At 53.0% G+C, this 15,767-nt stretch overlaps 6 protein-coding genes across 6 annotated transcripts; 2 read left to right on the top strand and 4 right to left on the bottom strand.

Annotated features, from left to right (window-relative positions):
- Positions 1–697: 697 nt before the first annotated feature.
- Positions 698–2,431, top strand: PTM1 (Membrane protein ptm1; the record flags this gene model as incomplete). The annotated part of the gene is made up of 5 exons (XM_053197915.2): positions 698–862; positions 931–1,294; positions 1,346–1,420; positions 1,469–1,711; positions 1,773–2,431. 5 exons carry the CDS (start codon positions 698–700, stop codon positions 2,429–2,431), a joined length of 1,506 nt encoding a protein of 501 aa, XP_053044703.2.
- Positions 2,432–2,683: 252 nt separating this feature from the next.
- N0V96_008628 (uncharacterized protein) lies at positions 2,684–3,892 on the bottom strand (the record flags this gene model as incomplete). The annotated part of the gene is made up of 2 exons (XM_065758406.1): positions 2,684–3,823; positions 3,884–3,892. 2 exons carry the CDS (start codon positions 3,890–3,892, stop codon positions 2,684–2,686), a joined length of 1,149 nt encoding a protein of 382 aa, XP_065613161.1.
- Positions 3,893–5,072: 1,180 nt separating this feature from the next.
- Positions 5,073–6,579, top strand: N0V96_008627 (uncharacterized protein; the record flags this gene model as incomplete). The annotated part of the gene is made up of 2 exons (XM_053197913.2): positions 5,073–5,665; positions 5,733–6,579. 2 exons carry the CDS (start codon positions 5,073–5,075, stop codon positions 6,577–6,579), a joined length of 1,440 nt encoding a protein of 479 aa, XP_053044701.2.
- Positions 6,580–6,857: 278 nt separating this feature from the next.
- On the bottom strand, positions 6,858–7,772 carry N0V96_008626 (uncharacterized protein; the record flags this gene model as incomplete). The annotated part of the gene is made up of 2 exons (XM_065758405.1): positions 6,858–7,553; positions 7,764–7,772. The coding sequence occupies 2 exons, from the start codon at positions 7,770–7,772 to the stop codon at positions 6,858–6,860; spliced, it is 705 nt and encodes a 234-aa protein (XP_065613160.1).
- A 6,448-nt stretch (positions 7,773–14,220) lies between these two features.
- Positions 14,221–14,764, bottom strand: N0V96_008625 (uncharacterized protein; the record flags this gene model as incomplete). Its single annotated transcript, XM_065758404.1, has 2 exons — positions 14,221–14,532; positions 14,756–14,764. The coding sequence occupies 2 exons, from the start codon at positions 14,762–14,764 to the stop codon at positions 14,221–14,223; spliced, it is 321 nt and encodes a 106-aa protein (XP_065613159.1).
- Positions 14,765–14,964: 200 nt separating this feature from the next.
- N0V96_008624 (uncharacterized protein) lies at positions 14,965–15,448 on the bottom strand (the record flags this gene model as incomplete). Its single annotated transcript, XM_065758403.1, has 2 exons — positions 14,965–15,233; positions 15,442–15,448. The coding sequence occupies 2 exons, from the start codon at positions 15,446–15,448 to the stop codon at positions 14,965–14,967; spliced, it is 276 nt and encodes a 91-aa protein (XP_065613158.1).
- Positions 15,449–15,767: the final 319 nt, after the last annotated feature.

The following is a 15,767-nucleotide window of genomic DNA, read 5'->3' as shown; positions in this document are numbered from 1 at the left end:
ATGAAACTCTCCAAGTGTTGAAAGTTCCAGCAGTCACTAAGCGTACGTACCTCGGAGCTTGGCACGCACCTCCCTCACGCTGCAAGTTTCGCGCAAGGTCCGGTTCCTGTCTGCCAGGCTGGCACTGACAGACTTGCATCTGCTACAAGCTCCCTTCAACACCGTTTCCGTGCAACGTATCCGAATTGGCCGGATTTGCTGAAATTCACGATCTCTCAGCGCCATTTTCCAACCGTATCCAAGTCGCATGCCCCCTTTCGGTTCGGCATGTTACACGCGATCATCGTCTCAGCAACATCGTCGTAATTAGAGCTGGCTGGAGCTTGACACCCAAGGCGAGCATCACGTAGCGATCGCCTCCCCTCGACTTCTAGTCGACCAAACCTTAAATACCTCCTCTCCGTCGCAGTCTTCCGGTCTACGGTACCCCATCCTCGAGATGAAGGCGTGGCTCTATGCCTCCGTCCTGGGCATGTCCCTCTGGGCGGCTAATGCTCTAGAGGTGAAGATGGTAAGACTTCTATCTTGAAGCAATGATTGCGACACACCTACTCGGGTGCCATTAGAAGCTAATTTGACTTCGCTCCCATAGGACCAAACGGACGAAAATAGACAGAGATGCTCAGGTAATTCCGACAGTGGCTATAGAGCGTAGATGCTATGCACAACACGATACTGATAATGGTTCAACGCAGGCATGTACAGCCGCAGCGCCTGGGGCGGACCTGTCGACCCTTACATCAACGTTATGTTCATCCCGAAGGAAGCGCCAGCGGACCAGGATCCTACCGTGAGCTTGGTTATCTTCGAGTGGAAAGACGAGGACTTGATTGGCGTTCGCGAGACTCCGGATGCAGAGAATGTGAGATACCCTCGCTCGAGAGGCCTGAGAACAACTCTAATGGGTGACTGACACTCCGTTTCAAACAGAAAATCGGCATTTGCCAGGAAGCATTCGTTCAGAAGAACTACTGTAACGAGACCGACATTGGCAAGTTCATCATCGATAAAGAAGCCACGACTAAGTCGAAGAACATTATCGAAACGAAAGCCATTCACCTCAAGGAACCCCAGAGCACCAAATACATGATCAAGAAGACGGGCTATTACTGCGTCCTGACCGATAAGTTCACCGCGGGCGAGTTTACCGCTGTCGTAGAGTTCCGCAATGCCTACGGCGAGCTGCCTGCGACTCAAATCCCGAAGCTACCCTTCTACGGCGGAATCACTATCCTCTATGCTCTAGTCGCCGTATTCTGGGGCTTTTTGTACTACCAGCACCGCCATGATATTCGTAAGTCGAAAGGTTCAATGCCGTTGTTGCCAATCTACTCACAAACCACAGTACCGGTTCAGAATTACATTACGGCCATCATTATTTTCCTCGTTGTGGAGATGCTCTTGACGTGGGGCTTCTATGGTGAGGCTCCCTTTTCTCAGTTGCAAGCCGTAAATTGACCCAAAATAGATTACCTCAACCGAAATGGTGCAAACATCGGCTCCAAGGTGTTGCTAGTAATAGTAGCCATTTTGAACGCCGCTCGTAACTCATTCTCATTCTTCCTGTTGCTCATTGTCTGCATGGGCTATGGTGTAGTAAAACACACGCTCGGGCGAACGATGATCTGGGTACGCTGGCTTGCGATTGCCCACTTTGTCTTCGGGCTCGTGTATGCGATCACCAGCTTGCTGATTACCCCAGACGCTGCTGGTAAGCCGTCATAACCTGATACCTCGAGCAACTCAGACCGTTATGGACTAACACACTATAGGACCTTTCGTGCTTCTCATCGTCCTCCCTCTTGCAGGTACACTTACTGGGTTCTACATCTGGACGCTGAACTCTCTGAACTTCACGCTCAAGGATCTGCGTGAGCGCAAGCAGCATGCAAAGGAAGCCATGTACAAGAAGCTATGGTGGTGTATCCTGATCAGCATTTTCGTCATCTTCGGCTTTTTCTTCTTCAACAGCTTCAGCTTCGCATCGGTTAGCGACCCCGACTACGTTCCCTTCCACTGGAAGTCACGGTGGTTCGTCCTCGATGGCTGGCTGAATCTTGTCTACTTCGCCGATGTTGCATTCATTGCCTACGTCTGGAGACCGACAGCGAACAATCGCCGCTTCGCCATGAGTGACGAAATTGCACAAGACGACGATGGCACGTTCACGATGGCTGATATTGGCGGTATTGATTCGGACGATGACGACGAGGAAGCCCAATTGGGCAAGAACAACACCACTGCTCCAACGTCCACTCCTGGCCACGGTGGCTCGTCGGCCGCACCGGCGACCATGCCCCAAGCGCAGCCACAAAGACACATTCCTCGCGAGTCTTTGGATGGAGAGACCATCTTCGCAGTCGGAGAAGATGGCGACAGGTTCTCGGATGATTCTGATGAGGAAGACGCCAAGCTTGTAAGCAAGAAATAGACGGTGGGCATTTTTGGGTTTCGGGCATCAGCAAAAGCAGCAATTGCGTAATTGCAGTGTAAAGTATGCACTTCGAGGGCGGCGTTGGCGTAGTATACTCGGTTTCCGTCATTCAGGAGAGAAGGTTCATTGTCATGTAGAGGTTGGAGGTACCCCATTGTCAATTATATGATCGCAAATAATGCTCTTGAGTTTGCTCTCGTTTGGTATCATTCTACAAGTGGTTCCTAAATTAAAAGCACATGGCAGTTCTTACACATCGCCGCCAAAGCCGACGGGACGCCTCTTTCCATCATTCTCAGGCAAGATGGCCATGGCCTTGTAGACCTTACCCATCCCGCCGGGGCCACGGTCAACAAGACGCTTCCAGGCACCCTCGATGGCCTGCGCCTTATCAGCGGCCGCCTTGGCTTTGACTTGCTTGATTAACACCTCAGCACGCTCTTTGATGCCCATCTGACCCAGGAACGCGCCCTGGTCGACCGGCCCGTGGACCTCGACACCCTCACTTGCGACCATCGCTGCCTCAGCGATGGCGGTGAAGTCGACGTCAGCGCTCAAGTCGACGAGGCCGGGTTCCGAGAAGGGACTGACGCGGCGGTGGCGGCGGATGCCTCTCAGAGAGTTGATGGGGACGGTGTCAGACGTGCCGTAATCCAGGATCAGTGCCGCGCCAGAAGGCCGGACTTTGGGATCCTGCTTTGAGCCGCCGATGCGGCTGGCAAAGTCGGCTGCGTAGATGGAGGCGTCGGGGCAGATCTCAGCTACGGCGTCCGGGACGGTGGCCTTCAGACGGCGGTAGCGGGATGAGGTCTCGGGGACGTAACGCGAGTGGCGAGTTGGGCCTGTGGCAAGCGTCATTTGGAAGTCGGGGATCGGATCGCCCTGTTCTGATTTCGGTATGTTCATGGTTGCGTGGGTGGCGTCTGGCGGGGTCGGCGAGACGAGCATCTCGCGCCATTCGATCTTGGGTCCTTCAGGTTCACGAGGAGGGGGGTTTCTCGGGGCGGGTTGTCCTGGTATGGGCTCTTTGGGCGGGGAAGGGGGAACGGTCACGGCTTGGAAGGCGTGGATGGGGAGCGCATCAAAGAACTCGTGTGCCACGATCAGGGGCATCTTCTCGGGGCCTGGGGATGGTGTCAGCGTTTCTAACCCTCCCGGAGATGTAACGAATTTCCGGTGCTTACTTTGAGGTATAGACTTGATTGTCTCAGTCCAGACGATGGGTAAGTTGGTCCGCTTGCAAACGCTGTGATAGCCGACTTTGGATTCGGTCATGGGCGCGTCAGGACCGCAAAGGAGGTTCTTCTGCGCCTCGCGGAGCTGAGGGCTGGCCTCAACCATGTAGATAGCGTCGATGCTCTGCGCAAACCCCTTGAAGTTTTGCATAGTCTATAAATGTAATGTCAGTCGTGAACGTTCACTCGCTACAGGTAACTCAATTCTACTCACACGAAGCATATCGTCCATCAGAGTGCCGCGTCCGGGGCCGACCTCCATGAGCTCGACGCCCTTACTAGGCTTGCCCTGGCTCAACCACTCCGCAACAAACCAGATGCCAATCAGCTCGCCGAATATCTGGGAAATCTCGGGTGACGTGACAAAGTCTCCCTTTAGACCGAACTGATCTCTGTTCTCTTCAGCCAAACCCGTATAGTATCCGTCAATGTCACCGGTCAGACACATGCGCATATAGCTCGCGAGAGGTACGGGACCGGTCATCTACGATATGAACGACATTAGATGGAGGCAGTCATGGTCAGAAGAGCGTAGGTATAATACCGAGATGGCTTCGGCCAGCTGTTTTGCCAAGGGTGTGGACCATTTCCTCTCCTCTCCATCCCGCCTCGACACTGTGCTTGAAAAGCATCTGGAAGCATGCGCTGCGCCGGTCCGCCGCACAGCGCGGGATATGGTAGCGCCTCGTAGGCCGTCCAACAGAACTCTTTGACGAGAAATTCGCTGCATCTCTTCTTATTTCCACAGGTTGTCTTTGCTATTTCGAGTATATTCCTGAACTTCAACGAGCTGTTGGGATCATCGCGGGATTCCTCGACAAAGAGAAGCGAGTCCTCAGTAGCACATGTGCATGTGGAACTGCAATGCGAGGGAAGGCTTCTCGTTTCAAGTAAAGCAGGTAGCCTTTTATGATGTTCGCTTCGTTCGCTTCGTTCGTTCGTTTCGTTTACGGCTGCGCGTCGTGCGAGTTTCCAGTGACAAGCAAGAGGAGCTTCTGGAGCTTTGTCAAACCAAACTTTTGGGGTACGATAAGATAAGGGAAGTGTTACGTCCAATTCCGGGACGCTACCTAAAGCTCTAGCTGTGACTTGCATGAGCTCCCGCCGCCGGGTCTTCGAGAAAAAACAAAAGAATAGGACCAAGTCAGAGCAGGGTAGCCGCCGATTCGCCGTGCCTGATCCCTGCTTCACTGCACCACTTGAACGGCAGCGCGATTGCAAGTCGTGGGCCGTTCCCAAGTTGCGTAAACCGCAACGAAACTGCTACACACAAGCCCTCCCGACAACCCCTTTCAAGACGAAGGCTCAAGAATTATCTACACCACATGCTTTCTTAAGTTCTAAAGTAAAAGGCGCTTTCCCATCTGTTGCGACCGAAACCACAACCACCCCCGCCGCCAACCATGGCGAGCAACGCCAAGTCGAGGTGGGCAGACAGCGCAGAGGACGCGGCCCTGGATGCGAAACTGAAGCGAGAAAAGGAGGAAAAGAAACGTTTAAAAGCAGAAAAGGCGCGCAAAGCAGCTGAAGCGGAACGATTGGCGCAGCAGGCGAAGGCGGCGAAGAGCAGCAATGGGACCGAGAACGACGGCGACGGCGACGACAGCACACGGCCAGCGAAACGGCGGAAGTTCACGCCCGATGCGGAAGACAGGACGACGACAGCCCATGGCGACAGTGGCGCACCAGATGCAAAGGAGGGCGCAGCGAAGCTCATGCGCTTCCCCATCGGCCGCTGGGGCAAGTGCCGGAGCGTGGAGAACTACGACAAGCTCAACGATATAGAGGAGGGCACATACGGCTGGGTATCGCGGGCCAAGGAAGCTTCTAGCGGAAAGGTCGTTGCACTCAAGAGGTTGAAGATTGAACCGAGTGATCGCAACGGGCTGCCTGTGACGGGGCTGCGAGAGATACAGATCCTGCGAGATTGCAGCCATCGCAATATCGTCAACCTTGAGGAGGTTGTTGTGGGAGACGATACTTCAAAGATTGAAAAGTACGTGACCAATCTATCTATGAGCCCGCTTTCTTGGAGGTGTGAATGCTAACAACAGAGTTTGTAGTATCTTTCTAGTACTAGAGTTCGTTGAACACGACCTCAAGAGCATCCTAGAAGACATGCCCGAACCCTTCCTCCTCTCCGAAGTCAAAACCCTCCTCCGACAACTGACCGCCGGCGTCGCCTACCTCCACGACAACTGGATTCTCCACCGCGACCTCAAAACCTCGAACCTCCTCCTTAACAACCGCGGCCAGCTCAAGATCGCAGACTTTGGCATGGCGCGGTACGTCGGCGACCCAGCCCCGAAGCTGACACAGCTCGTCGTGACTCTGTGGTACCGCTCGCCCGAGCTGCTCCTCGGCGCCAGGGCCTACGGCAAGGCCGTCGACATGTGGAGTGTGGGCTGCATCTTTGGCGAGCTCCTGACGCGGGAGCCGCTGCTGCAGGGCACCAACGAAGTCGACCAAGTGACCAAAATCTTTGAGCTTTGCGGCGTGCCGACGCAGGAGACGTGGCCCTCGTTCAGGAGCCTGCCCAATGCGCGGTCCTTGCGGTTCCCAAAGACGCCCAACGCGACGGGATCCATGATACGGACCAAGTTCACTACGCTGACGAATGCCGGGTGTAAATTGCTTAACGACCTGCTCTCGTTGAACCCGGATTCGAGACCGTCGGCCGTGGAGATGCTGGAGCACAAATATTTTAGGGAGGATCCAAAGCCCAAGAAGGAGGGCATGTTTCCAACGTTTCCCAGCAAAGCTGGCCAGGAGAAAAGGCGAAGACATGAACCGAATGCTCCCGTCCGCGGGCAGAATGCCGCGGATCTGGGTGACGTCGACTTTAGCGGCATCTTCCAGGGCAGAGACAAGGAAGAGAAGGGCGGTGGATTTTCACTCAGAATGGTGTAGAGAAGAGTTACTAGTTCATACGGCCATGCACCAGCCAGTATCATCAATTAAGCTATATATCAAGATAACACTCATAAACGTCTTGAGTTTACCTATATGCGGAGTCATATTTTGCCCGACCATGCTTCGACACGTAACGCCACCCTTTGTGTTGTGTAAAATGACCACCGTAAATGATTACCGCTGGACTCTTGTTCCTCGCTCTTGTTAGGCCCCCAAAGCAACTAGATATTCAAAAATTACAGATGAAATTTTTTTAGTCATTATAGAACACGTCGTTAAAACATGCCCACTCCCGCCACAAACCATGTGAAACTGGCCACCGTGAGAATGCTCATACCGACAGCCATGCCGAGAGCCTTGCTATCGAGACCAGACGCAGCAGAGCACGTTGCGCAGTTCCACTCGTTCAGGGGCTTGTATTCTTGAGCCTTGTACATGCCAAACTTGAAGCTGGAATAAACGCCTAGGTAGCCGGGCTGAGCGGTAGCACTGACGCTCGATTCCGCGTCGTAGATAACAAGAGTGTATTCGTCGTTTCGCAGCGGCGCGGAGGGGTCGGTCGCTTGCACGCTCGAATCCCAGGTGAAGGAGGCGGGCTGAGCAAAGGTCATGTTCTGTGTCAAAGTCCAGGTCTGGGCCATGGATGAGCACGAGACAAGGACATCGATGGCCGTAGGAGAGGCCTGAAGGTTTGTATAGTTCCATCCCCAGGTGACGTAGTCTCCAATTTTGTAAAGGTTGATAGACTGAGCCGTGGCCGCTGGTGTGATCATGGTAATGCCACCAGCCGGATCTGTGTCATCAAAAGAGGTCGACTTGGACTTGCTGGTGCCGGTCTTGGTGCCAGTGCCCGTCTCAGTGCCTGTAGGAAGCTTTGCGGTGTTGAGATTGGTGGTCTTCGCGCCGCCGGTGTTTGTCTCCTGTGCCGTTGCTGTTGCCGATGCTGTGGCGCCAGTCTTAGCAGTCGCTGTCTGAGTTGCAGCGGCTGGTGAGTAAGGTTAGCTATAGAGGTTCACAAACACAATGTGACGACGGGAGGCTCCCGGGGAAACGTGGTACGACATACCGGTTGAGGATTCATCGTTTTGCCGCACAACCAGAGCATCGACGTCTGGAAGCCACTTGGGCCAGGCGGAGGCCAGAGGAGTGAAGACGGCAAGGCCGAGGGCGAGAGACTGAACGGCCTTCATTTTGATGTGGGAGGAGGTAGATTCCCGGTGAAATTTGTTAAGGTGTGTTGAAGATGAAGACGAAGTTCCTAGCGGGAGGACGTCGTCGAGGCCTTCAAATTTAACCAAAATGGGCTAATAAGCGAGTGTAGTCGGCCGAGAAGGACGCCCTTGATGTCTTTCGATATTCGGTATCGAGTAGTCGTGGTTGAGGGAGATGGTGTTGGATCGTGGCCACCCCTATTTTGCACAGTAAATTCGCAATAACAAGACCTGGGGGGCTTGTCGTTGGCTTGTCGAGTAATTCAGGACCCGGGAGACTTGTGTTTGGTTTGTGAATTCCTCCTCTTTCAATAAACGACCAAAAACGAGCGGGTAGAATCAAGCGAGTGTCGATGTTTCGAATTAAACAGCAAAAAAGCGGACGTCGAGAAAGGGCGTTTGAATTGCTGCTGGGAAGCAAATCACATCAGGATGGGAGGAAAGAGGAGTCGGCCAGGAGAGGGAGGAAGTAGAGGCACCAGCAGGCAGGCTAACTAAGAAGGCGCTGGAATGGGAGGAGAGATTTCGGGGCGGGTTCAACAGGAGGGAACGTGGATGGGGCTCCGATTGATTAGGTTTGGTGGATCCACAGCAACCAAGGCCCATCCCCCGAATGTGCAAGTGACTCTTGGGGGAGAAGGGGACCGGGGGTTTCCCAGCGTCTCCTCGAAGCTTTAGGGAAGTTTGGGTGGTGACCCAACGGTGCGAGTTTGGCTAAGACGCGTTAAGGTAGTGACGGAATCATGGCACGGGCAAGGCCGTAATCCGTATGAACGAAAAAATAACAATAAAAATGGGAATGCAGGGCAACGCGATGCAGTAGGTACCTAGGGAACAGGGGCGAAGCCTGTTTGGCCACACACCAATGCATTGAGAAAGACGGGGTGGCACAGCACAGCCCGGGCTGAGAAGAGGACATCGGACCAGTCAGCAAGGTATTCCAGCCAAACAGAGGGCTGGAAACAATATTTCCTGGCTGGGGCATCCAATGCAGAAAAAAATAACCTGCATATGGGTACAGAAAGGCACGTCTGCATAGGTAGGCAGAGCGGATGGGTCGTGACAAAGTCACAGTAGACAATGGACAGACAGGTTCTTAGGCTGCCCAACAGCCAACAGCCAACAGCCAACAGCCAACCGCCAACCACCAGCCGTCATGTTCCAACCGTCTTCCAGTCCCATCTCTTTCTTCCTTTTTACCAGTACCTGACCTGCCTCCTTGCGCTAAGGATCTTTAGTTCTACCGTCTAGCGTATCGACATGCCCTGGGCCTTTCTCGGCCTGCATCCCCGCCACTCCAAAGCGTTGGTCCCGACCTCGGTTTTTTTTTTGTTTTCCAGCTCGAGAGCAAAGCCTACTCAACAAGACCTCAAAAGCCTGTATGGCAATTAGAAGAGTCCGAACCGTACAGAGCATTGTACAGTACATCAATGCAAGGCCCATGGGTAACGGGGGCTCAGGTATCCATACCTGCCTGTACAGTATTCAGATGCCTTGTCTCCAAGATACCCGGGCATCTAAGTCGGTGGCCTAAGCAGAAGGCACGAATGAAAAGGGCGGAACGGACGTGAGCGTCACTGACTTGTAGGTTCGCGACCTGGTGGTGCATCGGGTTCAGCATGTGGGATCCACCCGGCACATCGTATTCCTTCCCCCCTCGTGTTGACACCCTCTAAAAATAATTACTCGGGACACGCGCCTCCACATCTTCAATCAATCATGAGACTGAGGCGAGACCGATAACCAGCCGCTTCCATCCGTTCATGATGATTTGCAGCCATTATGACATTGCCAACTGATGAATTGTTCCCTTTGAACAACCTGACAGCACATCTACCTGAACATTTGTTCGAGGCTCCAAGCCGCTATTGCCATCGCCACCCTCAATGTGAGGTGTGCATCCCGTCGGATCTCCTCACGGGTTCCCCAACCCCCGACCCGAACAACAAAGCCACCAAAAGAAAATTCCCGTTGTGTTATCCAGCAGGCTGTCTTAAGCCAGCCAAGGTTCTCACAAGCATAGCCAGGTCGTCTAGCTACATACACAAGACCATCAGGTAGTCGCCGAAAGGCTCTCAGCCTCTCACTGTTTCGGACCTTAACATGTTGGTGGCTCGTAACACCACCTAAGAGTTACCTCCGCTCAGCCCAACATCCCGTAAGTAACGACTACGGGTACAGAGTACAGAGGCATGAGGACTTGGGATGAGACAGTCAGCGTTCGCTGCTTGGTATCGCTGATGCAGATTCGCAGGGTCTTGGCCCGCTTTGCATCAACTCTGAGCAGGTTTTTGCGTGCACATCATGCCTACACAGGGTCGATTTGCCGTGCCAATCTTTCCTACTTGCTGGACCGTTTTCGTGCATGCGACCGAGCAAATCTGCAAGTCTGCATTAATACCTTATTAGTGGCATATATTGCGACTAAAAGCAAACTTCTTCCGTCCCGCCAAGATCGACGTTCAAAGTCTGGATGCCCATGTCGTGATCCCTGGGACGGGGCGCGACAATCGACCGGGAGTTCCCAGTTTCGTGCGGTGAACGGTTCCGTCGTTGAAACCGTCTTGTTTTTGCGGAACCTCACCAAAGCAAATTGACTGCACCAGTGATTCATTCAATCGCTCCAATGTATCAAGCAAAGCACAATCGTGCCAATATGGGTGCTTCTTCAAACCCGTTGCTGTACTCCGAGACGTATAGAGGTTCAGAAGACGGCGACTTACCAATACCTTGCCCAGTGATGAGTTAATACAACTTATTTTGGGCCTATTGTGCATACTAGGGCAGCTTGGACTGCATCAATTAGACTGAGCATCCCTCCGCATAACGATGGGTTACGACTGTTATCCCGTCGTCGTCCAATTTGAATATACATTCCAGAACATCGCCGTCACAAAAGCAATCCTTCCCTACTTGAATGACCCTCGATGCATGTCAGTGCAGCTCCTGGCACAGGAAACAGTGTTGAGGAAGTCGAGGTTCCTGTTCGGTGTCAGAGTTTTGCGTCTGTACAGCCTCAAGATCATTCTAGTTGTGTGCGTGAAGGTCGACCTCGAAAACCAGAGTATCCCTACAGTGACTCTCGCGCCCAATCCAAGGGGCCCCTTCGTTGTGGTATGTTCAGGCAAGGTGCTTCCGTCTTCGACATTGAGTTTGGGTAACAAGGGACGAGGTTTGGACGACTCGAGACTTCCCACCGGATGACGTGCCGCCTCAGGGACCACGGGCAGTCCTTCTCCCATCCCCAGGAACAGACTGGACCTGAGGTCGCCTGGATGGATGCAGGATGGCACTTCACTCACCTGACGGCGGATGGGTGGAGCACGAACCACCACTTCCGATAGGTAAGAGGAACGAACCTACCTACCGAAGGTGGGTACCTAAGCGCCACAGTTCGCTCTTATCGATAAACCGATAGAGCTGCTCTTCAGGCACTGTGGCGCCAACACCAGGGAAGGCATTCCAAGTATCTTTGTACCGCTCTCTGGGTGCCTGCCTCACCTGCACCTACCCGTCCGCAACTACCTCAACATCACGCGGCAGAATTATTTCTCCAACTCAAAAATTCAATTGACCTTGGTCAATTGAAATCACGGAGAGTACAAAGGCCATGGCATCTACAGTTGATTCTATGGTCTCGATCGACCGGAATTATCTGGATACCCTCATCAGAAGGTAAGACCTCTCACTTGCACCTAGTTCACGCTAGCAACCGAGCCACTCTCAGTCCGACCTATGAATAATATTTCACGACGAAAGCTAACTACTCGAGCAGGGCTCAGTTGGTGCGTCTTACACGATGACCCATCCTTCATCTCTTCCTTCGTCTCTGTGAGGATTGCTGACGAAGTCTGCTTCAAGAACACCGACAATGATGCTAACTCGACTTATCCCACTGTCACTATTACCCGCGCGGAGCATGACATCCTTGTCAAAAAGGCCCGAGAATTCGGTATGCACACAAATTATACTATGCGCAACTTCTTCTGGGCATCAAAGACCCGGTGATTCTCTACTTACTGACTTCTCGATAGCAAACTTGCGTCGTAACCTCATGCGAGGTGGTGTCACTGAAGCTACCCTGGCTGTAAGTCGAGGTCTCCACCTTTCGCCCCCGTAAACGACACAAGCTGAGCGATGAGCTTCTAGGTATTGACCTGTGACGACTCCAACTATCAAGAGGATAATGTTGAAAAGCAGGTCACTTCACCACGCGAGGCTCCTCGGAATGAGATTCAGCGCCCAATCAGCCAGCCACGCGTGACGACTGCCATGGCTACGCGAGGAAATCAAACCTCAAGCCGACCTCCTATACAGCAACTTGCCAAGCGTGAGTGGGCTGAGGAGGAGCCTGTCACCCTCGATGAATCTGAGCCGACAATCTCTCCCGTTGAGCCTGAGCTTAAGCCTGAACATGGGTTTGTGAATCAGAATGATTCCCAGTTGCCTATGCGGCCTCGGTTCGAGCGCTTGGCCACGCGGACTGTCTTGATCTCGAACCTCGCCGAAGGCACAACTCACGCGGATGTCGTTGGCGTTGTGCGTGGTGGTCAGCTCCTGGACATCTTCATGAGACCCTACGACCGTACTGCCCATGTGTCTTTCCTCCATGGCACTGACGCAGCGGCCTTCATTGAGCATACCCGGCGCCACGATCTATACATCAGACAGAAAAGAGTAGGCTACGCCGTTCGGTTTCCAGCGTCACGTATGGCTAATCGCAATGACAGGTTGATGTTCGATGGAGTGATCGACACTTCACTTTGCCTGGCCATGTTGCGAGTAAGCTCAGCATTGGTGCTAGTCGCAATCTCATCCTTCGACGATGCGATCCGAAGCTCACCGAAGAGGAGATTCGCGATGATATGGAGCACATCCACAACTTGGTTGTCATTGCTGTCAGTTTCCGAGGCGGAAGCTGCTACATCAACACGAACTCTGTGCATAATGCCATGTTTGCGCGGACCTGCATGATGAGTCGATTGTGAGTCGTACTTCTTGTTGGACACAGGTGCTTTGGGACTTACACGTCAGCAGCAAATACAAGGGATCTAAAATCGAGTGGGACGTCGATGAATGCGCGCAGCCCTTGCCTACCGAATCTCATCGAGTCCAGACTCAAGTACCCCCGACCAGACGCCCAATGAATCCCATGGCCAACCGTTTCGAGCTTTTGAGGTTGGAAAAGGCTGAGGAAGACGAGGAAAACCTTCGGCCGAACTTTCACACCAGCTCCCCGCTGAAGATTGTGGTTTGATGACGAATAACGAGGTCCGGACCCCGTACGATTCCCAGTAAACTTGGGATTGGAAGGCGAAGTTTGAGGACTCCCTGGTATATGGTTGTCGTTTGAGCATATGGGCCTTTTTTTTTTTTGTGTCTTTTGGGGGAAAGGTCTGTGATGTTTCTTGGCGGGAGGGTACTACGGAGTTCTAGAGATACCCTACGCCTCGAGTATGTTTGTTACTTCATTAAAAACCAGTCTCCGCGGATTATCGACTCCATGTACGAAGATGAGATAGACCTCTAAGAAATTACCTTTGCGGTCGATACTTCAGCATCAACAAAAACACCAACTAGCAACATACCTCTCGTGACTTCTGCACATTTACCTGGTCATGAAATGAAAGTAGAATGTTTGAGCACAATGTGATTAATCACACTTCACCTCCTTGGGCATATTTTGAATAAAAGACATTCAGAGATGCTCACACTCTCAAATTTGAAGGAGTCTGACCCTGTATGTTGTCTCACTATCTATCACAAGGGACGTACTGGCTTGATCCTTTTGTAAGTACGGGACTGAGGACCTAACGATTTGATATCCCACACCGAGCTTCTTACCTTTTGCTTGTTTATTCTATTATCTCATGTGTTCCATTCTCCTATGAGAGGTCAACGGGTATATGGGTCACAGATTCAGAGGAAGGAGCGTCTCCCCGGTATAGTGCAAACTTGCTGGGGCCACGTAACCTGGTGGTTAAACGGGTGATGAAGAAACCGGGACGCTGGTTTTCCGTAGGGATAGGATTCGAACCAACGCCCGAGCTTTTTTATTGATTTCTTGCCCATATTCCTAGTACTTTGACATTGGGCTATTTGATCACAGGTGGTAGGTAGGTGGTGTTCTATATCAAGCAGATGTTCAAGATGATACAGGTAATAGAGCAATCGTGCCCACCGTGTCTAAACACGATTAAACTCGTGTCACCATACCGAGCTCGCTCTCGTGCTAGGCATATAAATCGGCTATCACATGGATTGGTAAGAGACCAAGAATACATTTGTATTTCATTGATGGAACACATTCTGAAGAACAACTCCAGTCCAAACATATCCTCCAATCTCCGTGTACAACACCAGATAGGTCACATACTAAAGCAAAATATCTGGTCCCCTTCACGAAAAACAGAGAGCCAGATTTTCCTCAAACAACATTCCAAGCCTGGTCAATCGGCAGACTCACCCCGTTGATCGTTCTCGCCTGGTCTGTGGCCAAGAACAGCACCGACTGCGCGACCTCGAGCGGCGTGATATTCGGCGTCGACTCGGACGCCTGCGCGTGGAGGGCATGAACGGGCTCGACCTGCGCGTAAGCCTCGGCGTCGAACTCCTCGTCCCCTCCGTGGCCGGCGGCAATGGCCTTGCCGATGCGCGAGTCGATGGCGCCGGGGAGCACCGCGTTACACCTGATGCCTTCCTTGCGGAACCGCCATGCCACGTTCTTGGTGGCGCCAATCTACCGCCTCAGGGGCGTCAGCGATATTCTACCTATCCCTGAAGCCTTCTTCCGAGAAGTCTACCCGGCGAAGGAAAAAGATGAAGAAAGTAGGAGAAAGAGAACGAACCAGACCGTGTTTGCTGCACGTATACGCTATCCCAGCCACGGCCCCCGAGACGCCGGCCGTGCTGGCGACGTTGACGATGACGCCTGACTTCTTCTCGAGCATAAAGGGTATCACCGCCCTCATCATCTTGACCGGGACCGTGAGGTTCACGGCCACCACCCGATCCCACTCCGAGTCCGTCACGCCGTCGGCGCTGCTAAACGATCCCATCACGCCCGCAACGTTGACGAGCAAGTCTATATGTCCGCTGGATATTCACCCGTCAGTCCATCATAATCTTCCATCGATAACCTTCCTTTCCCCTTTTTGAACAACCTCAGAACTCACCCAAAAGAAGCAACAGCAGCATACACCCCATCCTCGCATGCCCTCGGTCCCGTGAGATCAGCGCGGTGGAAATGGAACCGGCCGTGGTCCGCCTCCTGGAGCAGCGCGTAGTTGAACTCGCGCGCGTCGAGTCCGCAGACGGAGTACTGGTGCGCCAAGAGCAGCTGCGCGCACGCGAGGCCCACGCCCGAGCCGCACCCCGTGACGATGGCGACCTTGCCGAAGCCCACGGGGTCGATGGTCGCGGGCGGGATGAAGAGGGCGTCTGGGGAGGTGGTGAAGAACATTGCTAACCCGCTGTATTTCTAACGGGCTTCCTAATTTTGGCGGTCTGGGTCTGAGTCTGAGTCTAGGTGGAGAGAGCCAACTACAAAGGTAATCTGACGACCAGATCTGGTGCTTGCTCTAAGTGTGAATCAAAGTACTTGGCTGGAAATGGTGTTTGTCCGTTTCTAGGAGTTACTCTCCTCTACGGTCCATGGTGTGCTGTTCTCCGACTTCTTATGCCAGCTCGCCTCCAAAGCCAAGTGGTGTCATCGGCGTGCCCAGAAGACGGCCACACCTGAACGAAAGCTAAATGATTCGATGGGAAATCATGGCACACGGGAGTCCTGGTATAACCCAGCTCGGTGTATCTCGCCCCAGACGTCTCAAAGCAGGCTTCTGTTGGGCTATTCCCATTGCTCCGGTGGCCTATACCGAGAGAGGTGAAGGGGCAAATAAGCGAAATAGAGGACCAGAGAACCGTCTCACGCAGTATCAGGCCACTTTTGGACCCAGGTAATGAAAGCATACTTGA

This window comes from Colletotrichum fioriniae (genome assembly GCF_027942845.1).
Source record: "Colletotrichum fioriniae strain IMI 355084 chromosome Unknown scaffold_10, whole genome shotgun sequence".
NCBI lineage: Eukaryota > Fungi > Ascomycota > Sordariomycetes > Glomerellales > Glomerellaceae > Colletotrichum > Colletotrichum fioriniae.
This window is presented reverse-complemented; position numbering and strand designations above follow the sequence as displayed.